The sequence below is a fragment of the Macaca fascicularis genome, chromosome 3 (assembly GCF_037993035.2).
Source record: "Macaca fascicularis isolate 582-1 chromosome 3, T2T-MFA8v1.1".
Taxonomy (NCBI): domain Eukaryota; kingdom Metazoa; phylum Chordata; class Mammalia; order Primates; family Cercopithecidae; genus Macaca; species Macaca fascicularis.
In genome coordinates, this window is record NC_088377.1 from 153,447,583 (window position 1) to 153,473,579 (window position 25,997).

A 25,997-nucleotide genomic window follows, 5' to 3' on the forward strand; every position below is an offset into this window, starting at 1 on the left:
TAAATGATGAAAGGGGCCTAGCTTCTACTTAAAGCCTCTACCCAGTAGGACCAAAGTACCCAAATTACAGCTGTCCTTTAACACTGTCATCTTGCAGCACTAGATACTTATGCTATTAATGTTGCTACTGCTTAAATTTGGGATTTATCTCCTCTTTTAGATATACTTTCAAAGCCAATTTAAAATGAAAAGAAAGAAAAAAGAGGGCCGGGCACAGTGGCTCATGCCTGTAATCCCAGGACTTTGGGAGGCCGAGGTGGGCAGATCTTGAGGTCAGGAGATTGAGACTATCCTGGCCAATATGGTAAAACCCCATCTCTACTAAAATACAAAAAACAATAATAATAATAAATTAGCCGGGCATGGTGGCGTGCGCCTGTAGTCCCAGCTATTCAGGAGGCTGAGGCAGAGGAATCACTTGAACCCGGGAGGCAGAGGTTGCAGTGAGCCGGGATTGCGCCACTGCACCCCAGCCTGGTGACAGAGCGAGACTCCGTCAAAAAAAAAAAAAAAAAAAAAAAAAAAAGAGAGAGAGAGAAAGAAGGAAAGAAGGAAGGAAGAAGGAAGGAAGGAAAGAAAACACTTTTTATTTCGTAATAGTCATACCTTGGTTTCTGAGTTTTAGCCAGTATTGTTCAATTTGTGAATACGCTTATTGTTGACTGCTTCTTTAAACTAAGTTAAGTCTTAAAGAATATAATTTTGACATCACTCAAGATAACTCAAAGGGTCTGACCATAGGCTCACCGTCTGAAGATCATCTTCCTGAGATCTTTAAAGTGGGTAACACTATCCCTTGGGATGACTACCTTCTAACATGTAAAAAGTATGATAAACATGAACAAATAATCTTCTGATTATAACTGCTGGTTCGCAGATCTGCTAGTTCTAAATTTCAACGTTTTGGAAAAGGCTTTTATGTTTTCTCTAAATAAGTGATTAGCTCATGGCTAAGAGTTATAGAGAACATAAGATCGAAGCAATACATAATGTCACAGAATGTCAAATGAAAGGGCATTAAAGACATGTGAAATTACTTACTTTAATTGAGTCTTAACCACAAAATAACTTTGCTGACCTGCAATGAAAGCTGGAGAGGGGCTTGTCCACATTTGGCAGGAGTGATGAGACCATTCAAAGGGATTTCAACATTTCCTTTTTAACTAAGGAGAATTTGTCACTTTAAAGTTTCCATTCTTTTTTTTTTTTTTTTTTTTTGAGACGGAGTCTCACTCTGTCGCCCAGGCTGGAGTGCAGTAGCGCGATCTCGGCTCACTGCAAGCTCCGCCTCCCGGGTTTACGCCATTCTCCTGCTTATTCTGATTTAGTGTATCAACATTCCAAAAGTATATACTGAGGATTATGTCTAGCTTTTTAAACAGGCTTTGTTTGTTTTTACTGTAACTATTATTACCTATTTGTATTTTATTTCCACAATACCAATACAAAGGAATCCATGGGCTGAAAACCATTTCAAAAATGTATATAGAGCATAGTGATGGGGTTCAGGACACATTACCCTAAAACATGGTACCTTGGCATACTATTTTGAGAGACACCATGTGCAGGAAGGTCTCTGGGACCTTCCCTGCCATTCTCCCCCGAGCAGGTCATAAGAGGTGCCCTCCCTATCTTGGATGAAAAGTACATCCTTATCTCTGAAAACAAAGTGTTGCAGAGAAGAATCTGAATAAACAGGCTTTCCTAAGTTTCTCCCAGTTTATTGCCATTAGATAGTATCTTTTTGTCTCCCTCATATTTCTCTACAACTCCCTGTTCTTCATCAGACCTACTATTAAAAAAACTAAGATTAAACTGTTTCTTCAGGTGTTCATTTCCTAATGAAGGCTCTCATGTCACATAGAACTTAAATAAATGTGTATACTTTTCTTTTGTTATTCTGTCTTTTGTTGTGCGGGCTTAATCCATGAACCTAGGATACACGAGGAAATATTTTTCCTCCTCTACAATAGTATCTATGATTGTAGTTTAATATCTGATTATTTTAATTTATTGAAATACTTCCATATTTTTCCTATGCAGCAAATCTTGCAAACAGTATTGTTAGCGATTTTACCTAAATTAGCCATACACAGCTCATTTAGAAAATGAAATTAAGCTCTAATCACTACTTCCAAAAACATCATTTGGATTTTTTTTTTTTTTAATATTGGATGAACTTTAAAAAATATCTTACAGTGTAATGTAGTAACATATTTTAAACTATATTTTTTCTTTGCTGTCATTAGCATGATTTAGATCGACGGAAACAAGAGATATGACAACTGCATGCAAAATAGCCTGGATTTCCTTTCTTTCTCTCTTTTTTTTAATTTTTAGATGGAGTCTTGCTCTGTCAGCTAGGCTGGAGCACAATGGCATGATCGTGGCTCACTGTAACCTCTGTTTCCCAGGTTCAAGGGATTCTCCTGCCTCAGTCTCCCAAGTAGCTGGGATTACAGGCACATGCCACCACACCCAGCTAATTTTTGTATTTTTAGTAGAGATGGGTTTTCACCAGGTTGGTCAGGCTGGTCTTGAACTCCTGACCTCAAGTGATCCATGGACCTTGGCCTCCCAAAGTACTGGGATTACAGGTGGGAGTCACCAAACCTGGCTAGGATTTTCTTTTGTTATAAAAGACATGGAGAAAATTGTCAAAATCTGAATAAGGTTTGCAGATTAGATAATAGTATTATATCAATGTTAACATTCTGATTTAGATAATTGTACTGTGGTTCTGTTGCTATGTTCTGAAGTAAGCATGGGTAGAGAGGCATCATGTCTTCAATTTGTTCTCAGGCAGTTCAGGAAAAGAAATGTATATATATATGATATGTATAGATGTGTATATGTGTACATATGTACATGTCTGTATACATGCATATATACGTGTATATGTACATATATACACACACAAACATATACAATCAAGGCTCTGATATAATCCTTAAGAATTATATCAAATTCATTAATGTTGAGTTATATGACTATATGCACACACATATATATATAAACGGAGGGAGATTATGCAAATGAAATGTAGTAAAATTTTAACCTTTGGGAAATTATGAATTCTTTGTACTATTTTTCTATAAATAAAATTAGTTGAAAAAAAAACTTTAAAGAGAGATCATGGTAAAATAATTAGTAAATTCCAAAAGTCAGCAAAAAGGTCACATATTAAATGTCTAACCAATAGGTGGTGCCAATAAGTACTACTTTTGCTTTAATGATACTAGAAAGCAAATTCAATGTTCAAAAATCAGGTGCACTGATCAAATTCTTACGAATTATACCAACTTGGTAACACTGAATAAAATGACTACATTGGTAAGTGTGGACCCCAAAATGCAACCTAACACTCTCAAAAAGCCTCCTTTCACCTCAGCCAAATAAAGAACACCATATATTTCCTGAATAGAGTTAAACTGCTCTCGCTATATATTGTGGTCTCCTTATCTAGGTAATTCCTTTTAACTTTCTGTGGGGGTTAAAAAGTATAGCTGGCAGGAATACAACCATGTACACTCATCTAAGATAAAATAAAGACTCTAGAAACTTACCTGAATAGCAAATAGGATTTCTTCTAATTGTAAGCTATATGTGCAAACTATAGAAAATATTTCAAAAATACATAGATAATATGAAAAGACTTTGAAGTTTCTCTTAGGACATACTGAACCATTGTCAATGATTTTTACACACTGTTTCAATACGTAGAACTTAATTTGCCTCAGTAAATCATATTGGCTCAGTCCAATTTCACATTCCTATAATTCAACTGCTGTCTATCAGAGGTGACATTTATAATAACCATTTGCTCAACAAACCTAAACCAGGCTCACATTAATGAATATTTTTAGAATTTCAAATTCTCACAACATTGCCTTTGGATTTAAAATTCATAAAATAGCACAACTTTGGAGATTTCAAACTACTCAACCTAACTAAATCTAACCATGGAGATACAGTAATTCAATTTTTTAAAAAAATCTTAAAAAGTTAAACGGATCACTTGCAATTTTCTCCCAGTTTCTAAACTCAACTAAGATAGTGGTTAATGTACCTTTGCAACGTAAGTCTTAGGTTAGAGGGGAAAAAAACCCAGTTAACTAGATGAATCCCTTTATTAACCAGACAAGATTACAACTCCAATAGCTAGGAAGACATCAATGAAGCATAAAGGGCCTGGAAATTAGCTGGCAGAATTTGTTTCCAAAACCAATTTCAAAGCTGTGTTTTTTTCTCTTTTTTTTTAGTGCCAATGACTGAGGAATAGCAGGAGAAAGTGGGGAAAAACAGTACTTTTTAGAGTGAACTCAATTCTTTTGAAAACATTTGAGTGCACGGCTTCCATTTAATCAACAATTCTGTGGCCCAGAAAGAAAACAGCCGAAGTCAACATTATCTAACTGCTGTGACAGCTTAAACATTAGGCACCCTAATTTCCCTCTTCAATTTCTTGTGCTCTTGCTTCTCCCACTATCTTGAAGTAAGCCATTAATGTGCCTCCCGTTCAATAATGAAGCTGAACAGCTCTGGAATCCCTATCTGCTGGCCACAGAACTTCCATTCCTCAACCAAGGGTATAGATCAAGGGGATACAGAACAATGATCTACCTAGACTGAAGAGTGGAAGCTTTGGTGGGAAGGAGTATAAGTTTTGCTTTTCTTTAAAATAGTTTTTAGGCTTCTTCCTGAGCTTCCACTCTCTGGAGCATAATTTTAGAGTGAAGAGGCTTAGGGCTGGGTTTGCCTCAGCTTGAGAGAGGCTAGAAAGGATCAGAGAGAGAGACCAGAGAAATGGCAGATAGATGCAGGCTGTGTGGGCCTGGCTGGGCCTCAAGGTTAAGAGAGAAGGGCAGAGAAGGGCTGAGGTCACAAGGACAGGAGAGCAGACAGGGCTTTGTAGCAGAAGCCAGGTATAAAGAGCATACATTTGGTTGCCTAGGAATCTGAGCATCACGGTAGGCTGCAAAATAGGAATGGATCTTGCCAAAGGAAGGGGAACCCTTTTTACAAGGCTTTATGGTACAATGGTTTCTTTCATTCTTTGCAAAGGCTACAACACGTAGCTTTTCATTTCAGTACAAAGGCTGTAAATAGAAAAGGTATGACTCATGGGAAAGGGTGGTTTGGATCTCACTTTCTGGTAGGGTTTCACTCAGGATTCCAGTAAGAATAAGGAGCTAGTAAAGTTGACAAAGCACATGGAACATGTGGACACATCTAAGCATCGGAGGAACTGGCCAAGGAAACAGAATGTGCTTCCCTTCCTTCCTGAAGTTAATCAGAAGGCCAACAATTAAGTTAAAAGAAACCAGGAAGAGATAATAGCAATCAAATCAGCAGAGAGGAGATGAAGGAAACAAAGTGTAGAAGGGGTTGGTTCAATGATCCAACATATCAATAATCCAATTGTGTTATTCTAAAAGTCTTCATTAAGGAGATTAAATCAGGATCCATTTTGAAACAACGAAAACAGACAACTTAAGAGGTAAGGATAGAATATTCCAGATAGTGGCTTTAAAGTGGGTAAACAATAATAGCTAACACTAAACACGTTACCATGTATGAAGTCCTATGGTAAGTGCTTTGCATACATTTTTTTTTTTTAATCTTCCCGATATCCCTTAGAGGATTCAAACCTAGGATATCCTGCTTGCAGAGAAACAGCTCAATACTACACTATACTCTCTAAGAGATGACTCCTGTCTATAAGCAGAAGGAAATTTGTGGTTTGGTTTAACTGGAATCCTGACCTCTAACACAGGTCTTAAGGATACAGGATCACTTATGTTAGGGTCTATCTAGAGATATAAATCAAAGCCTATCATTGAGAACTTCACCAAGATTCAAGAGGCAATAGGGTATCACCTCAGGGTTTGGACAATGATATATTCAAACAACCTAATAACAGATGAATGTTGTTCCGCATGAGGCATATGTGAAGTGGGAAAGGGCTGGAAGATGAAAAGTAGTTCGGAAAGGCATGTAGCCAACAGTTCAACATATCGTGGTGGGTCAAGACCACATCTATGATGGTAGGAAGCTCAGGGACTACAAGTCAGAAGGTCAGGATTAGTTTGGGATTTGTTTATTCATATAGAGGGCAAATGCAAGCAAATAGGGAGAAAGAACAAGATACACAACTGTTACCAACTCTTCTATTCACAGTTAATAGGCAGAAAGAAAGGAGCAGGGCATAATGGATTTGTTTGTGATCCATATAAATTAAAAAAATGCTAGCCTTTAAACAGAGTCTGGAGTAGCACTGACTCAGAAGTATAATGTGAATCATGAATGAAATTTAACTTTCCCTAGTAACTATGTCAAAAAAGAAAAAAAGAAAAAAATTAATAGCATATTTTATTTATCTCAATATATCCAAAATGTTATCATTTCAACATGCAATCAATTTGAAAATTATTGACGGGATATTTTACATTCTTCTTATTGGGCCAAGTCTTCAAAATCTGGTGTGTTCTTTACAATTACAGCATATCTCAATTCTAGTGGTATACTAGGTTCATATCTAACTGTCAATAGCAACATATGGCTGCTGCCTCCTGAATTAGACAGCACAGGTCTAGGGTAAATTTAATGACAAAATGATGGTTACTGGTATCAAGAAACACCAGAAGGTTTAGAGTAGAACTGCATTTGGCTGAAAGTCTACCAATGAATTCCACAAGATATGTTCTCTAAAAAACAGCAGCTCTACCATCTTACTGAGGGGGTATTGAAATTAAACCATTTTATCCATAGACAATCAGGAGAAGTATATATACATATATGTGTGTGTATATATATATATTTATTTTAGATGGTGTCTCTCTGTGTCGCCAGGCTGGAGTGCAGTGGTGCGATCTTGGCTCACTGCAACCTCCGACTCCCTGGTTCAAGCGATTCTCCTGCCTCAGTCTCCGGAGTAGCTGGGATTACAGGCACACGCCACCACACCCAGCTAATTTTCTGTATTTTTAGTAGAGACGGGGGTTTCACCATGCTGGCCAGGATCATCTCAATCTCCTGACCTTGCAATCCACCCGCCTTGGCCTCCCAAAGTGCTGTGATTATAGACATGAGCCACTGCACCCGGCCGAGAATTATAATTGTTTTGTGGGAAAAGAGAAGACAAGCATACGTAGTAGTTCCATGTTGTACTTCATTTCTCCTGTCTCCCATGAGTCTTTTAGAGACTCTGCCCTCAATATTAAGTACTCCAAGTGTCTTGTTTGTTTAGTGGTAGATGCAGGACTTTGTCCAAAGCAAAGGGCCATCTGCATCAAATAAAACTCAAGTTATCTCTCCAACTCTTGGGAGAAGGAGGAGAAAACTGACCTCACCACTTATTACAGTCTGAAGCATTGCCACATGTATGAGTTGGAGGTACTTATGGCTCTCACTGAACTGAACGACAAAGCTCTGTCTACAGTGATTTTCTCTTTGTGGGTCAGTTTGGTCTAGCAAGATGTGCAAGGGTCTGAAAAAAAAAAGTGGTTTGAATTTAAATTCCAGTTTTCCTAATTGCCAGGTGATTTGGACTGCAACAAAAATATCTACATTCAAGGTGCTTTTAAAAATCAGTCTTAAAAAACAACGCATTCAGTTCAAGAAACAGCTTACTTAATTTAAAGTTTCTTTATGTCAATCAAAGCACATGACTGCATACTTTGTTTTGCTTCAATGTGGGTCTGAACGGTGGATAAGAACAAACAATATTCACCAAGTTTTTGTCACTGACCAAACCTAAAGATGTCATTATATATGCTATGCAATCTATATATGCTATATAATATAGTATATACTATATGTTACTAGTACAGTACTGTGTACCTCATATGATTTATAGTGGTATATAATATTTCAGTTCCTCTCTGAACAAGCACACACACATTTTTCTTCACATGCCACTGCAGTCAGCATCACTTTCCTTTTTAGCCAACTTCAATGTGTGAACCTGTATGTTTGTCAATAATGTCGAAGCTCAAAGCCAGCCATAGGCACCGAAGCACGTTTTTTTTTTTTTGGTGATGTTGTTTGTTTTTTGCTTTTTTTTTGAAACGGTGTCTTGCTCTGTCATTCGGGCTGGAATTCAGTGGCGCAACCTTGGCTCACTGCAAGCTCCGCCTTCAGGGTTCATGCCATTCTCCTGCCTCAGCCTCCCGAGTAGCTGGGACTACAAGTGCCTACCACCATGCCCGGCTAATTTTTTGTATTTTTTTTTAGCAGAGACGAGGTTTCACTGTGTTAGCCAGGATGGTCTTGATCTCCTGACCTCATGATCTGCCCGCCTTGGTCTCCCAAAGTGCTGGGATTATAGGCGTGAACCACCACACCCAGTCATAAAGCATGTTTTTATTGGACCTCACTAAAAATTGCTATTTATCAAACTTATTTCCACAGAATAGTCACAAATCCAAGCATCGTATTTGTCATGCAATTTTTAGCTTTCTTTTTTTTTTTTTTTTTTTGAGACAGAGTCTTACTCTGTCACACAGGCTGGAGTGCAGTGGCGTGATATCGGCTCACTGCAACATCCGCCTCCCGGTTCAAGCAATTCTCCTTCCTCTACCTCCCGAGTAGTTGGAATTACAGGCATCTGCCACCATGCCAGGCTAATATTTTGTATTTTTAGTAGAGACGGGGTTTCACTATGTTGGCAAGGCTGGTCTTGAACTCCTGACCTCAGGTGATCTACTCATCTCGGCCTCCCAAAGTGCTGGGATTACAGGCATGAGCCACCATGCCAGGCCGATTTTCAGCTTTCAATAACGACTTAGAGGTATGAAGACGTGGTACCAAAGAGCAAATTTAGATCATCTTTTTCTTTTCAACAAGAATGGAATACATTTTTTATAGGGAGTTATAAGTACAAGCCTATCATAGCATAGGAAGATGTACCAGAATGTTCATTGAGCATTTTTAAAGTTAGGGAGTGAACAGAGAGAAAAACAAAGGGCTGATAATTTCCTTCCCACACAGACAAATTAAAAAAAGGGCTTGGAATGAAAAGTGTGGGGAAAGTCAGCCAGCCCATACACTCACCTGCATTGGAGCCAGTCAAGTTATAACGTGCATTCAGCTTTTTGATGATGTTCTCATGGATTTGGTACCACTCACTCTCTGTGTTACACCTATGAAAACATTAACACTCTGTTAAGCTTTAATGATGCATGCAATCAAGCAGTGACCCTCATAGTACACCTGCCCTTTTCATTATAACCACTATAATGTACTTCCTTGGAGTCCCCATCAACCTGCTGCAACTGATTGTCAGTTTTAGCATGGTTGTCCCAGGATGAGAAAGAATGCCCGTATCTGGTAATGCCTGAGCACCTACCTCCTGACAGAAGCAGCTGGGATTAACAACTCACAGATTACAAGTGGCCCCAAAACAGACACAAATCTCAGAGAACAATGCATACAGGGGAAGGCAGCCCCAACTGAGTTCAACTCCCCAGATTCAAATTCTCACTATTAACCAAGCTATGTTCTTTAGGTGAGTTTATTTACTCTTGTCTTAATTTCCCCATCTATGAAACACGGATAATATACTAGAACTTTAAATAAACATGGGCTTAGGGTAATTCCTGGCATATAATAAATGCTCAGTAAATTAGTTCTCAGTAGCAAGTCTCTGCTTACTGTAATATTACCAGGTTTGCCCAGCATCAAAATGCAGCAAATTAAGCAAAACGAAATTGACATTAACACAGCTTGTATTGGCAAAAGACTGGCAGGATTTACCAAAGAATAATAAAATTACTCTTTCAGATCTTCCACAAGGGGCATCTCTCCGTCTTTTCACAGCAATCGGTAACTCTTTCTCTTAGCTTTTATCACTCATTAGGTCATGTTATCTTTGTTTACATGGTGTACTTCACCTGGGAGACTGTTAAGGTTCTTGAGGACTGGATCTAGGACTGGCTGATATCAGAGTTTCCTTTAGTACTTTGAATGCTGTGGATGCTTAAAAACTGTCAGTGGTATGAATGGATGGATGGCTGGTTGGCTGGCTGGCTGGATGGATGGATGTCCCTCTGCCTGGTAACTCATAATGATTTGTAAGCATGTGGTTCTGCTATCCATCCTTACTGCCACTACTTTCCCAGATTGGCTAGGGAAAACTTCCTTCATCTGAACATATGTGAAAATTCACTACTTTATTAGCCATGAATGCGTCCTCCCAAGAGGCCTGAACATCAAGATTCTGTACACTATCAATCAAAATCTCCCACAGTACAGGTTCTGTTTCCTAGTGATCAAGTCTGAGGCAGATAATTCACAATTATTTGCTTTCATATTTATCTATTTTATCACCACAGGATTTTGCAGGATGAACATGATGGAGGTGATTTTTGAGCCAGTTAACAGTGGGATACCAAAATGAACACCGAATCTTAGAGGGCTGGAAAATTAAGATGGAATGAAACCATCCCACCTGTCCAGTTGTAAGACACCAAATTGCCATTTAGCACATTCTGCCTCCAGTTTTCTTATTTCAGCCCAGTGGGGAAGAAAGAAAGATGGCTTGCTTCCTATTAGATAGTTAAGTGATTCCAGAATTCATGCTTTTAACCCACAAAACTCAAAACTCAAAAAAAAAAAAAAAAAAAAAAAGGCTTCTGAAGTACGTGACTAAAATATCTTCCAGGCTCAGGCAGGCATTTGCTACTGTTCTTTATTTGAGTCCCAGAGGGGCTGGGGGTTCAGTCATCTTAACAAATAGAAATTTCTCTCAAATTGTTTCTAACAGGCACTTTCCCATGTTTGACTAAATTCATAGTTTCTTCCTAATCTACAGTGACTGTTTTGACTGGTTAGTATTAGTCTTGAAACAGCATCATCATTTGCTGAATGGGCATTTTTCAGGAATTTATCTTCTATTAAAAATTACCTAAAACCTTATTTGATGCTTATGGAAAAGCACACAATAACACACACACACACACACACACACACACACACACACACACACAGCAGAACAATTTGTCTTCACGAGTGTGACTGTCTCCCATTGGCAGGGCTGGAATGCATGGGTCTTGTTCCGCTGGCTGCATAATCAAGGGTGAGGATGGGACTGTCCGTCCCTCTGTTTTCCCAGTGGCAGGATAAATACAATACTTGCTACTCACACCTGGAAAGACTACTTTAAGAAATGATGAGAGTGTGTTGTGAGGAATTTCAGTTTGCTCCAAAAGCCACATAACAGCAGCATCATCACCTTAGTAGACTATGGTGTGAAATAACACCTGGAAAAATACATACTATTAACTGGAGAGCTCAGGTGCTTGAGCAAGACAGTCCTGACCTCAAATCTGCTTCCTTTCCTTATTAGCTAGGCAATATGGGGCAAGTTATTTAATTCTCGTTCCCCATGTGTAAAACTGAGCTAGGAGCATCTGTCTGCTTCATGGGTTTGTTGTGAGGACAAAAGGATATGACACATGCTAAGTGCTTAATACAGTTCCTCACACATACTGTGCACACAGTAAAGGGTGGTTATTAACAGTCATTAGTATTTCAAATAAATTACGTTTTATGACCACCAGTTGAGTACGGAAAGAAGGGCATCACGGATTTAAGCTTAACCACTGAAATTGAGGGTTGCTACATGATAAAAAGAGTAGCAACTTTTACCACCCACTAATTTCACCAAAAGTTTTCAAGTTTAACGTCAACATCACAGGCATTTTACTTTTTAAGAGGGATGAAGAGAGTTTCCGGTCCTAAACCATAGACTACAGATAAATCTTTGTCAATGAATTATTAAATGTGTTACATAGGTTCCATTGGATGGACAGTAGAAAAATCCATGAAACCCTGCAGCAGAGGTCAAAAAGGCAATTTTAAGTGTATGTCCCACAGGCAGTGGGCCACCTGTGTTACCATCACCTATGAAAAATCTACTGGCACATATCAGGTATATTAACACAACCTCCAGAAGGGAATACGAAAGCCAGTTCACTAATGGAGGTAGTCAAGGATGTGGTCCCTCAAACCAGGAGTGTGGAAACCCTATTGAGTCTGCTCTGAAGATGTTGCTGTATATCAGGTCTTAATGTCCAAGCCTGTGGGGAGGTGGCACGGTGGTGTGGGCCAAACCCATGTGCATTTAAAAAAATCGCTTAACTTAGGATTTGGAATATATCAAGTGACTTTCTTAGTAGAGAACCATGGGTTAAACTGTATCCCCCAACAAAGGTAATGTTGAAGTCCTAACCCCCAGTACCTCAGAATATGACCTTATTTGAAAGAGGGTCTTTACTGAGGTACTCATATAAGAAGGTTATCAGGGTGAACCGCACTCTAATATGACTGTATCTTTATAAAAAGGAGAAATTTGTAGTTGGGCATGGTGGCATGCGCCTGTAATCCTAGCTACTCAGGAGGCTGAGGCAGGAGAATCTCTTGAACCTGGGAGGCAGAGGTTGCAGTGAGCCGAGATTGCTCCACTACACTCCAGCCTGAGTGACAGAGTGAGACTCTGACTCAAAAAAAAAAAAAAGAAAAAAAGTGGGGGAAGGGGTGGGGTGGGGGATTGGACCCAGAGAAAGCCATCAACACCATGTGAAGATGAAGGCAGAGATCAGAGTGATGCGTCTACAAGCCATGGACCCCCAAGGACTGCCAGCAAAGCACCAGAGGCAGGAAGAGAGGCACAGAGCAGATTAGCCCTCACAGCCCTCAGAAGGAGCCAACTACACTAATACCTTGATCTGGGAACTGTAAGACAACACATTTCTACTGTTTAAAATCTATTTATAGGCCAGGCGCGGTAGCTCACGCCTGTAATCCCAGCACTTTGGAAGGCTGAGGCGGGCGGATCACGAGGTGATGGAGACTATCCTGGCCAACACGGTGAAACCTTGTCTCTACTAAAAATACAAAAAATTAGCCAGGCGTGGTGGCGAGCATCCGTAGTTCCAGCTACTCGGGAGGCTGGGGCAGGAGAATGGCATGAACCCAGGAGGCGGAGCTTGCAGTGAGCTGAGATCATATCACTGTACTCCAGCCCAGGCAACAGAACAAGACTTGGTCTCAAAAAAACCAAAAAAAATCTATTTATGCCTAGTATTCCATTATTAGAATGCTAAGCATGTGGAGTTATTTATATCCTACTGCTCAAGGTCATCGCCAAGGTGTGATTGCAAAAATTTTTAAAAATTGCAACCTCAGGCATAAATGGGTTAAGCCACGTGGTTTGTGGTACTTTGTTATGGCAGGCCCAGCAAACTAACACCTAGAGTAGGATGGAAGTCATCTGGGCTTCCCTTTCCCAATTCTAATTAATTTACTTCAAAAAGCACTTTCACTTTCCAAGAACACACTGACTGTCTGAAGGTAAAGACGTGCTAGGTTTATAAATTCAAAGGTGGTATCCCACATAGTAGATGGTCTACCTAACTGGTAAACTGTCTGTACTCATTGGTTCTTGATTCAGTAATTCTCCTGACTGGCAAATCGTGGCTTGTGGGCTCACTTGCAACAAATCTACAGATTACTGGGTTTTTGAGGAATGGTTCATAAACCATCCATTGTTCTTCTCTACCCACATAAAGTAGCATTTGCCCAAGTAGGACCCACATGCACCCCTGTACCCACCCCAGCCTCCACCATGTGCATGTTTCTTACATGTACACTTTCAGAATGAGGTCATCCTTTGTCTCTCCTGTTAGCAGGTCAGCGATGCTGAGAACTGCACAGCCAAAGGGTCGTCGGTACTGGACACTACAGGCATTCTTTTTTTCTCCTGCTCCCATTCGACCTGTTCAATTAAAGAGCAAGCATTACCCATGGAGCCATTTGATTAGATGCATCTGAGCTAGAGAAACATACAGCTATAAGATAGGCCATATGAAATGTAACTGGGCAATAAAGAGCACCCAGGTTGGGCATAACAGAAGATATTACTTCAGTTCTGGATTCTCCTCTCCAATCACCTAGCTGTGTGACTTTGGGTAAGCAGCTGAAATTCTGGGCATCAGTTGCCATCTATAAAACACAAAGATGAGAACAGATCCCATGTTTGGGAACCATCCCCTGGCCCCTGAGATTCGTGAAGGCATCCCAGGAAGTTCATGTCACTGAAGGCAGTAACGGTGACTCTTCCATTTTCTATTTTTAAACAAATTACATATTCAAAAAAACTATTTCAAAAATTTCACCTGTGACTAGAGTAGTTTGAGGTTGTCTGAAGCATGGCAAGTGAGCACAGGTGATCAAATGTGCATGCTCCTGACTCAGTTCTCAGGCTGTTCAGAACTCAGTTATCACCAAAATGGTTTTAACTGTTGTAACGTTTTAACTTGTTTAAATTGTTACATGTTTAAAAATGTTATCAATATATTGTTTTAATTTATTGTTGGTATTTAATTATCGGTGGATTATTTTGAAGACAAAAAGCAAAAAGTACACTGAAGTTGAAATATAACAAGTTAATGTGGGAAAAAATGACTTTAAAAATCTGCAAATTTGTGCCTAGATGCTTTTCAACAGAGCCATAAATTGTTCCTATCTGAGCAAAATTCTCCTATAGCACATCAAGATATCTCCAGCAATTCCAAAATCCAATGTTAAGTAGGAAAAAAATGGGATGACAATATCCAATTTGGCTTTCATTTGACAGTAGTAAAGGAAAACTACCTCTGCAAGATGTCACTTTCAGGGAAACACAGCCTGAAAACCTCTTACTTTATCAGTTAGAATCAAAACTAAAAAATGGCCAAAATAAGCTAGTTGCTTTTCAGATGTGCAAAATGTAAGAATTCAAAATATCAGGTTTTCATGACCTGACGCCATATGTGTGGCCAGATTTCACTCTACATAATTTTAATATAAATGCTGCCTGAAAATTGAACACTTTATGTCATACTTGAATTTAATTATCAACCAATCCTACTTTTACTTACACAACTGATTTAAACAAATTTAAAACTTTGGTCCCTTTTTTAAATGAAAAAAAAAAGGTGTCAATTTATCTCTATCTTGAATATTACAGAATGTATTAGGATGAAATATTAATATGTATGCCAGTCTTTATCAATATCATGGTTTAAAACATGCTTTTTTTTTTTTTTTTTTAATTTGAGATGGAGTCATGCTTTGTCACCCAGGTTGGAGTGCAGTGGTGCGATCTTGGCTCACTGCAACCTCCATCTCCTGGGTTCATGAAATTCTCCTGCCTCAGCCTCCTGAGTAGCTGGGATTACGGGCATGCGCCACCATGCCTGACTAATTTTTGTATTTTTAGTAGAGACAGAGTTTCACCATATTGGTCAGACTGGTCTTGAACTCCTGACCTCAAGTGATCCACCCACATCAGCCTCCCAAAGTGCTGGTATTACAGGCATGAGCCACCACACCCAGCCAAAACATGCTTTTTTCTTAACCATTTCCTTGTAAATGCAAGATGACTAAGGGATAAGATTTCTGAGTGGAGCGCTTCAAAGTTATTTAGCTCCTTAGTAAAAAAGAAACTTAGAAACTGTGAACAAGATTATTCCTAATGACTCTGCTAGCTCCTACAGTTTACACAAGGGCATGCACACATTTCAATCCTTTTTTTGTTTGTTTTTAAACAACCCCTTCATCTAAAGCTGCACTAAGAAAAAAATTGTAGGGGAGAGACGGAATGGCAAAATAAGGGAATAAGGTTGATGGGAGAAGTGTAGCTCTCACAGAGACAGAGTCCTAAGTGGTTACTTAAGACTCTCCAATGAGGATTCTGTCACTTGTGACCACTGGGAAGCTTATCTGCCAAACCTCCACCTGACTCATGTCTTCAAACATGCAAGTTTAAGGTTAAGCCACGGGTTTAGACACCATTCTAATTACTATACTGAAAAGATGGTTTGGTGCCCGATCAGCGGCACCAACCCTAGAGTTAGTAAGAATTCACAGTTCTGACCGGGCTTTGGGAAAGCTTATCAGATTTCTAGGCACATTCTCTAAGTAGGAAGGAAGGTAGCAGGAGTAGGGGAAGGGAAAAATACTGAGCAATCAGCCAAAAGTCAAAAGGGAGGCACAGAGGTTGAAGGAACTTCCTGGCATGGGCAGGAAGATAGAAAACTATTAATTTCTCTCTTTTTTTTTTCCTCTCCATCTATCTAAAGAGCTGGACTTAAATTCCCAGAAGTGAGGTGATATTGCTCTTGCTTTCTGCAGCCAGTGAGGGCCAACATACCCTTTTCCTACTAAATAGGTACAAAAGACATTCTGTAAGAAGTATGTGTCCCTTGTTAAATATAGTGAACCCCAAGTTTCTCTTCAAGTAATCAGTATGCCAGTATGTTCAGCTCTCTCATTCTTTGATTCTCCATTTTAAAGTTTAACTTCCTGGTTCTCTTCACTGCCTTGCCTCTATTTTCAGTAAACAACTTACCTGCCAGTTCTGATCAGTAGTTCACATCTGTTCCCCTGGTCACCTGCTCTGTCCTGACTCATCCCAGTCACCTGCTTTGACCTGAGTCACCCCTGATTACCTGCTCTGACCTAAGCCACCTTTAGTTACCCATTCCTAACCATCCTTCCTGCCAAACTACTCACCCCGACGCTCTGGCTTGTACTCCTGCTCTTTTCAACATAGTCAATTGGAACTAGCTTAGACTGTGCAGTCCAACCCTAGCAAATAGGGGAACAACACAGCAGTAGGGGCTACCTGAGTCAGGAATAAGAACTCCTTTCCCTCCCCTGTCCAGGTGTGCTCTCACCATTGTTCCATCTGTGAGAGGCACCCTTTCTGCAGAAAGTAAAAATTGCCTTACTGAGAAAATTAAATTTACGGTTGAGTGCTATTTCTTTGTGGCACTGAGGAACAAGCATTTTGCATTTCTAACACTCTGATAGACAACAATCTGCCACCAATTTCACTCCATCAAGGGAACTGGCAGACTAAATCTTAACCTATCGTAGTGTATTTCACCTTAATCTCACTTCTCCTTCGGTCTCAAAATGTTGAACTGGTAAAAGTTTTTTGCAATAATCCTAGAGAAGTATTCATTTGCCCAAAACTGAGGACAGGATAGAGAGGTAATTTCTGATTCAACATTCATTTTAATGACTTAATGACCATAACAATGTTAATAAAAAGTGCAATTACAAATCAAACACCAAGCATTTGAAAGGCTGCCCTGTGATGGGCAGTACTACTGAGGCAGCTTCCTTGGCAATAACACAGTGAGTGAAGTCCATGGGCCAGAAGGGTACATACTCACTTTGCTGCATGTTTTTTTTTTTACCACCCCAAACCCCTAGATATCTTTGAGAAATCTCTGAAAACAAGAGTGGTTTACTTTTTCTCTTACTGCTGTCAGATATTATATTAAAATTTTAGCAATGTTTACACGAAGATACATAAAACCATATTTTACTTTAACCATTGGTATTACATTTGAATTTAAACAAACACAGATTAAATAACAAACTACCTCTGCCATCCTGAGAACAGACAGGCTTTATCTCATAAGAAAACAGCAGCATGGGTTCTAACTTTTCCAACCTTTTCAAAGATTCTTTCCAATTTTTTTCATAGACTCATTTATAAAAAGAAAAAAACAAAACAAAAAAGTATCTGTTTTTTATTTCTACTGTTCTTCAAATACAAAAATAGCATAAAATGAAAACAGGTTTTCAGAGTAGATTTTTATGAGAAAAAACATATAGAAAATCTATGCTGGAATGAAAGCATGTTTTTTATAGTCTCACTCAATGCACAATATAGTTATCGTATACATAAAACCAAAGCCTATAAAAATAAATCACCTTGCAGGACTGCATGGCAAGATATTACTATCTCACAGAAGTATTCCTAGGCTAGTAACGGAGTACAGTTAGTGAAGAAGTGGGAACAAATTCCCAGTAATGACTGGTTAGACTTAATGGAAAAACTGTGTAGGTTACACCATTCCTCATTTCACCTAGCTCCTCTGCCATAAAATGCCTGCTTTTAGAGGTATTTTATGTGTAAAAATGAGAGAACACATTCTGGTTTCATTGAGCAAGTTCATCACAGAACATCAAAGTGGGTTCTGCAAGATGTTAATAAGTGCTACATTATATAACTGTTTTCATTCATAGTCAAATCAAATTTGAGGAAAACTAGGGTCAACAAAGTTAGACAGGCATATTTATTTTTCCCTTTAGGACTTCTCAGACCCTTTAATAAGCTGATGACATTATATAAGTTAAAAAAACATTTAGTATTCACTATTTCACAGCCTGTTTTTTGAAGCACCTTCTGGAATAACGCTCTGAAGCATTCTGCACTTTGGAAAATTTATATAGAGCCAATTTCTATAAAGCCTTCATTAACTTATAGGAAACTCAGCTCTGAAAAATTCATTTTATGCTAATAGAATTTAGAATTTTAACAGACAAACACAACATTTTTGAATCAAATATGTTTAGGAAGGCTAGCAGAACAAAATGAAACACAACAAACTTCTTATTTACTTATATTAAAAGAGACCAGAATCTGTTTATGGTAGGTGAGGAGGTCATACGTGGGGTTGGGAAGGTCAGGGGACAATTCACAACTTCTGTGATTCTTGGATTCAAATCTGGCTTTGATATCTTTCTAATTCAGACAGCAAATAAATCACAACAGAGAAACCTCTCGGCATTTCTCCTCTCTGTTCCTTGCCCCTACTGCACTGACAAGTGCTATACCTACCGATTCGGATAATGTGCACGGTGATATAGATGTCCTTTCTTAGCTCACTGCTACCCAAATCCTACAAACAAACAAAGTTTGGTTATTTTGGAAGACATGAGCTGCACTTAAAGGGAAGAACATTTTATTTTCACAAATAAAAGAAGAAAGACAGAGATGAACACAGACATTCTTAATGGAATGTTTGTAGCAGAAGTACGTGATTTAAATCCTGTTCTAAAAATATCATTACAATCAACCTTAGGTCAATTGACACCAAGTAATACTTTAAAGAAGAAGGCATTATTGATTCAAAATCTCTCACTCATTCATTCTTTAAACATTTGTTAAGCACATATTAAATACCAGGTATCTTGCCGAGCGTGCTTTTGTTTTTTGTTTTTTGTTTTTGGAGATGGAGTTTCGCTCTTGTTGCCCAGGTTGAAGTGCAGTGGTGCGACATTGGCTCACTGCAACCTCTGCCTCCCAGTTTCAAGTGATTCTCCTGCTTCAGCCTCCTGAGTAACTGGGATTATAGGTGCCTGCCGCCACTCCTGGCTAATTTTTGTATTTTTTAGTAGAGATGGGGTTTCACCATGTTGGCCAGGCTGATATTGAACTCCTGACCTCAGATAATCCACCTGCCTCGGCCTCCCAAAGTATTGAGATTATAGGCGTGAGGCACCGTGCGCAGCAATCATTGTTATACTTTGGTAATAGTATAACAGAAGCAGTAATATACTAACGGAATTAAAGTAATCCTGGAAGGTGATATTCAGAATTCTGGGCACTAATGTAATCTGTGTGTTATTTACATAAAGTTTAAAAGCAAATTCACTGTGTTCTCTCACAGTAATTTATTTCTCCTAAATAGCATGAATCATAATTGGATGAATCTGCCTTATGAATGAAACAAGATCCACTCACCACAAAGAGGGAGCATTGTCGTTCCGGTTTATCAGGGGCTTTGGGAAGCCCGTTTCTATTCAGCCTCAAGAAAAATCTCTCACTGCAAGAGAAAAACCGTTTAACAATTTGAAAATTATTTAATAGTTAAAGATTTATCCCTCTGTAACTACTCTTCATCACAACAGGTAAGCTAAACATTAGGTTGTTCATTTAACATCAACATTGCTTTTATATAAATTAGGAGAGCTCCGAAGACAACAAATATTTGCTTCACTTCTGATGAAACTGGCAAAACAGCAAGTGCAAAGGCAGAAAGCACCTATATACAAACAGACATTAACTTTTGAAAGACTTGAGTACAATTTTATATCAGTAATATCATTATTCCAAAAAGCAGAAATAAATCCACTAAAAGAGAAAAATACGTGTTTCATGTGTTTGTAACTAAGATTTCTTTTTCATGTTTTATGTCACATTACTTAATTAGCATTAAAGACATTCTGAGTGCTAACTATCTATTAGAAGGCTTCATATTTTATGGTCTTATAAGTCTCTAATCTATAACACAAGCAGAGATTTCAAAAATGAAACTTAAATTTTCTTTGGTCTACAAACGAACAGAAGATCTCAAACTACCCCCACTGAACTTGCATTTCAAAATACAGTGCCACCAGGAGCTGCGGTGGCTCAGGCCTGTTGTCCTTGTGCATAAGGAGGAGAGGCTAGGTGTTCGAGGCCAGCCTGGGCAACACAGAAACCTCTCATCTATATAACCAAAAAGAAAATACAGTGCCACCTAGATTTAATGAAAACATAAATAATGCTGTTGATCAGCCAGGAATTCTAGCAATAAATACTTATGGATGCCATTTATTTATTTATTTATTTATTTATTTATTTATTTATTTATTTTTATTATTTTGAGACAGAGTCTTACTCTGTCACCCAGACTGGAGGACAGTGGTGCGATCTCAGCTCACTGCAACTTCTGCCTCCTGGATTCAAGAGATTCTCACACCTCAGTCTCCTGAGTATCTGGGATTACAGGTGCATGCCACCATGCCTGACTAATTTCTGTATTTTTAGTAGAGACAGCATTTCACCATATTAGCCAGGCTGGTCTCGAACTCCTGGCCTCAGGTGATCTGCCTGCCTTGGCCTCCCAGTGTGCTGGGATTACAGGCGTGAGTCATTGCACCTAGCCATGGATGCCATTTAGATCCAAGGTAATGTGTGACACTATTTATGTTCAACAAAATAAAACAAATATAAATCCACAAAAAATTAATCTACCAGCTACTGTGGGCTTCAAATTTTAACTGAATTTCAATATCCTGGTACCAATGACAGAATTAAATAGTTGGCTGCCTCAGGCAATAAGCACACAACCAACATCTACAGAATGTAAAATGCTGTAGCTTTGGTCAGTGTAGCTTCAGTCTAGGGAACAAGCAGAGAAACGGAGAACAGGACATTAATAAAAGGCTCGGAACATGTTATCACCCGATCCTTGCCTTAAATAATGGTTCTGTCATTCAAATACATATAAGAGGAGATATGAGAACCATAAACAGATCTCTAAGGAAGCATATGAATTTGAATTTATGGCTGTTTTGGAACACTTATTCTCTTTGGTGATCTAAGTCTAGATAGATACGTTTAATAGAATCAACTACCTGGCTTGTCTCACTTTTTACTTATATTATGCCTATTTCTGACTTCTCATACGAGAAAGGGCAGCCAATACATATTTCTATGGGGCCATTTTCACTTTTATTACCTCTATTTTTCCCCCAAAAACAGATGGCCAATAAGGCATGCATGAAGAGAATAAAAATTGCTGTAAGTATCCTCAATTGAAGCTAAAGTTCACATGCGATATTATTCCGAACCAGAGGCTGGGAATGATAGCTACAACCGAGGGTGCAGAGATAAATTAATCTTATCCAATTATCATGTACTATAATTCAAGGAAAATGACTGTAAGCTCTCTTCACAGTAAAATAAAATTCATTATTATTTCAAATTTATCATTTTAATTTTTTTTTTTTTTTTGGCTGGGGGCACAGAGTCTCACTCTTTCACCCAGGCTAGAGTACAGTGGCACAATCTCGACTCACTGCAACATCTGCCTCCCGGGTTCAAGCGATTCTCCTGTCTCAGCTTCCTGAATAGCTGGAACTACAGCTGTGTGCCACCACACTTGGCTAATTTTTGTTTTTTTTTTTTTTAGTAGAGGTGGGGTTTCACTATGTTAGCCAGGCTGGTTTCGAGCTCCTGACCTGAGATGAGTCTCCTGCCTTGGCCTTCCAAAGTGCTGGGATTACAGGCGTGAGCTACCAGGCCTGGACTACTTCAAATTTAAAATCAGTGAAAAGGAAATGTGTAAGAGTTCATCTTGGGACAAAAGAATTATACTTTAACCTATTATCAGGTAAAATATTTTGGGGAATTTACCATTTGACAGGTACTCTGCCAAGGACTTTACATAAATTATCCCATTTTATCCTCACTATGCCTTTAGGAAATAGGTACTATTATCATGACCATTTTACAGATGGGAAAACTGAGAAACAGTAAATAATTTTACTCAAGGTCACAGAGATGGTATGTGGCTGAGCAAGGATTCTATTCCATGTATTAATTCAAAACCTTAGCACTCCACTAGAATGCTATAAGGTAACTTCCTCTTCTTCTCTAGAGAAATATTCAGTAAATATTTCTAGAATATTGAGATAAAGGAGAAGCCATCATTTGCCTGGGGCACCCACTCAGTAGTCAAGTCTGGTCCCAAGAGTTCAAGGTAACTTTCTCCATACCCTTCCTGGGCTAATAGGAATGAAAGAAGTCAGAATCTTGATTTAGCAGGTTTCAAAGAGGTCTTTGGTTTGAAATTGTTCTCTGGTAGTTTTCTTTCCTTTTTTTTTTCTCCCGAGAAGGAGTTTCACTCTTGTTGCCTAGTATAGAGTGCAGTGGTGCGATCTCAGCTCATTGCAACTACACCTCCCTAGTTCAGGTAATTCTCCTGCCTCAGCTTCCGGAGTAGCTGGGATTACAGGTGTGCGCCACCATGCCCAGCTAATTTTTGCATTTTTAGTAGAGACAGGGTTTCACCATGTTAGTCAGGCTGGTCTTGAACTCCTGATATCAGGTGGCCTCCCAAAGTGCTAGGATTACAGGTTTGAGCCACTGCACCCAGGCAGTAGTTTTCTTTAATGAAACATGCTTAGAAAAAAAAAAAAAAAACTTGAGAAACAAACTATTTTATTAAACAAACAAAACTCCAAAAAGATTTAAGAACTCAGCTTTACTTAATCAAAACTACTAAGGTTTAAGGATGGTATTTAGTCTGTTTCTTAGGAATCAGTTACCTACTAATGTATTTATTGATTACATTTTAGCACAAAACATAAGCAATATGAGCATTTTCCCCTCTCCTATATCATGGACAGTATGTTCTACTTTATATTTTTTGAGATGTAATTAGGTTTGAAGCTCCTCATTATTACCTCTACAGGAACATTCAAAGCAAATTTCACATTATCTTGGTCAGTCTAAAATGATGGACACCAATAAGATTAAAATACAGAAGTCAATAGGGCATTTTCAATATTAAAACCTTAACTTTAATACTGATATAAAATCCAATTCTATATCTGTACATTTCATCAATATTCTGGAAAACAATGTTTCCTAAAGTATTCTATTGCAGAAAGAGATCCTTTTTGCTCTGTCACTATTTTAATTTCACCAGTCTAGACATAATCTTGATTATGCAAGTATTATACTATATCATATCCTGTTTCAGAAAGAATATCAATATGTACTAAGCCAATGACATATACCTTAGCTTAAGCATGCCTTAAGGGGGAGATCAAAATAGATTGAAAACGGGTACTATGGAGAAATAAGTCATGTGCAGTTCTTTTAAAAGCTAGACTTCTTTTAAAAGAAAAAAGAAAAAAAAAAAGGAAAACATCTATGGCCAATTAAAAAATCCTTTTTATTCATTTGATGACATGCTATTGTTATACCAACTCAAATCAAATTGTCTTCTGCTTTAGTGATACAGCAACTGATCACTCAGCAAATGGTTTTGTACAGAAAAAAAGACCTATAATAACATATTTTGGAATCTTTGGATTATAATTACTCACCCACACTGAAATGTCTGGAGAATATCAGAAGGTATGCCTTCAATGCCCAGAGAAAAACTGAACAAGTCAATAATATTGCATTTTTTTTCTCTTTCTTTCTTTTGAGACAGAGTCTTGCTCTGTTGCCCAGGCTGGAGTACAGTGGTGCAATCTCAGCTCACTGCAACCTCTGCCTCCCAGGTTCAAGCGATTCTCCTGCCTCAGCCTCCAGAGTATCTGGGACTACAGACACATGCCACCATGCCTGGCTAATTTTTACATTTTTTGTAGTGACGGGGTTTCACCACGTTGGCCAGGTTGGTCTCAAACTCCTGACCTCAGGTGATCTGCCTGCCTCAGTCTCTCAAAGTGCTGGGATTACAGGCATGAGCCACCATGCCTGGCCAGTAATATTGCATTCTGGCACATCTTCTGAAATTCTCCAAATATTTTGCACATACTTTTGTGGCCACACAGAAATATGTTTTTGACAGTCTATTTTAAGTCTGTTCTATTGCAACTCTGGGGTAAGTATGATCAGATGACAAAATTAGTTTTTGTAAACTTAAAAAATGTCCTTCCAAAATATGCGTACCTCCATTACATACATCATTTAGACCTTTTTCCTAAGTGGAAGAGAGGTTTATATGTTTCTTTCCTATTACATGGTGAGCAACTAGAATACAGGCCCATGAGTACTAACCTTTGTATCTTCAACTTCTAGTGAATGATTTGGTATTCCCAGATGTTTGATAAGACTAACCAAACACAATCTTTTAGGACAAAATAGAGTGACACTCAAATAACTGGAAAGCTTTAATTCTCTACCAACCTTTCCATCATGTCCTTTGCTTTATGGTAGGGAAATGTATGAAACTCTGCAAAAAGGTATTTCAATCCACGATGCCTCACGACCCGACTTGAGATGCTCATATTAACTTCATGGCAGCTCAAGATTCCACATTATTCCATTTAATGCTGTCTTCATGAACATTTTATATCTTTACTATATTCAACATATAGTAATAAAAAAACTATACTGATACGTTTTCAAATGAGAATACTGTCTTCCTCTTCTTAAAGAATGAATAAGCAAATAGAACATTTCAAGAAACACTGAGAAGTGAGAGTTGACACTATTAACAGCAGAGAAAACTCATTATTTGACTTCCCCATATACTGATATCTTCCAGAGGCAATCTCTCTGCAGGATAAATTTAGTGTCCACCTGAATTCTGTGTATGAGTCATTATAAATCATGAAACTATAAATCAAAAATGACTCTTTCTTTGGAAATAGAGAATAATAAATCACAATTATGTATTATTTATAACTTTTCTTCTTCCAACAATCATTTGATGAAATCAGGATAATGAAATAAAAAAATAAATAAGCATCCCTGGGAAAAATCATAAAGGCAAATGTGTACTCTGTGCCAGACCCTATGACTTATGCCTTACATAGCTCTTCTTAACTCTCCTCACCACAGTAGGAGGTGGATACCACTGTCGTGCCCATTTGTCACCCCAGTGACAAAGTGGCGGCTGGGAGATATTAGTAAGTTGACCAAAGTTGTGTGGTCAGTCAAGGATGGGGCCAGGATATTAAATTCCAGAGTCTGAATTGAGAGTCTCGGCTTTTTACTACAATGCAACCCTGTCTTTGAAAGAACAGAGCACCTCAGAAATGGACAAAGAAGGCATGACCTGGTGGCTCACTACCTGTAATCTCAGCACTTTGGGAGGCTGAGTTGGGAGGATCACTTGAGCCCAAGAGTTCAAAAACAACTTGGGGCAACATAGTGAGACCCCATCTCTACCAAAGAAAGAAAGAAAGAAAGAAAATCAGCCAAGCATGTGGCATGTGCCTATAGTCCCAGGCACTCAGTACCTGAATAGTCCCAGCTACTCAGAAGGCTGAGGTGGGAAGACCACTTGAGCCTGGGAGGTCGAGGCTGCAGTGAGCCATGATCACACCACTGCACTCCCATGGGGTGACAGGCTAAGACCCTGTCTCAAAAAAAGAGAAAGAAATGGACAAAGAAGAGCAAGACTAACTATGTCACACAAACCAAGAGATTTTTGTGTGAATATTCTTAGTAAAATTAAAACATAATAAGTACAAATGGCCAAGCATAGTGTCACACTCCTGTTGTCCCAGCTACTCAGGAGGTTGAGGCAGAAGGATTATTTGAGCCTAGAGGTCAAGTCCAGTCTGGACAAGACAGCAAAGTCCCTGTCTGGGAAAAGAACTCAAAACAACAACAACAACAACAACAAAAACAAATCAAC

The 25,997-nt window shown here is 38.7% G+C and overlaps 1 protein-coding gene across 9 annotated transcripts in view; it reads right to left on the reverse strand.

Moving 5' to 3' along the window:
- The window catches only part of DOCK4 (dedicator of cytokinesis 4), a 473,807-nt gene that overhangs the window by 202,208 nt on the left and 245,602 nt on the right, over positions 1-25,997 (reverse strand). For all 9 annotated transcript variants that reach the window (XR_012432797.1, XR_012432796.1, XM_074035823.1 and 6 more), the window contains exons 9-12: positions 19,589-19,670; positions 18,683-18,743; positions 13,645-13,777; positions 9,055-9,143 (exon numbers count right to left, since the gene is read on the reverse strand). Coding sequence is in view for 7 of the 9 variants with exons in the window: in XM_074035823.1 (XP_073891924.1) it covers positions 9,055-9,143; positions 13,645-13,777; positions 18,683-18,743; positions 19,589-19,670 (365 nt within the window). In the remaining 2 variants the exon portion in view is untranslated. The remainder of the gene's footprint in view (positions 1-9,054; positions 9,144-13,644; positions 13,778-18,682; positions 18,744-19,588; positions 19,671-25,997) is intronic.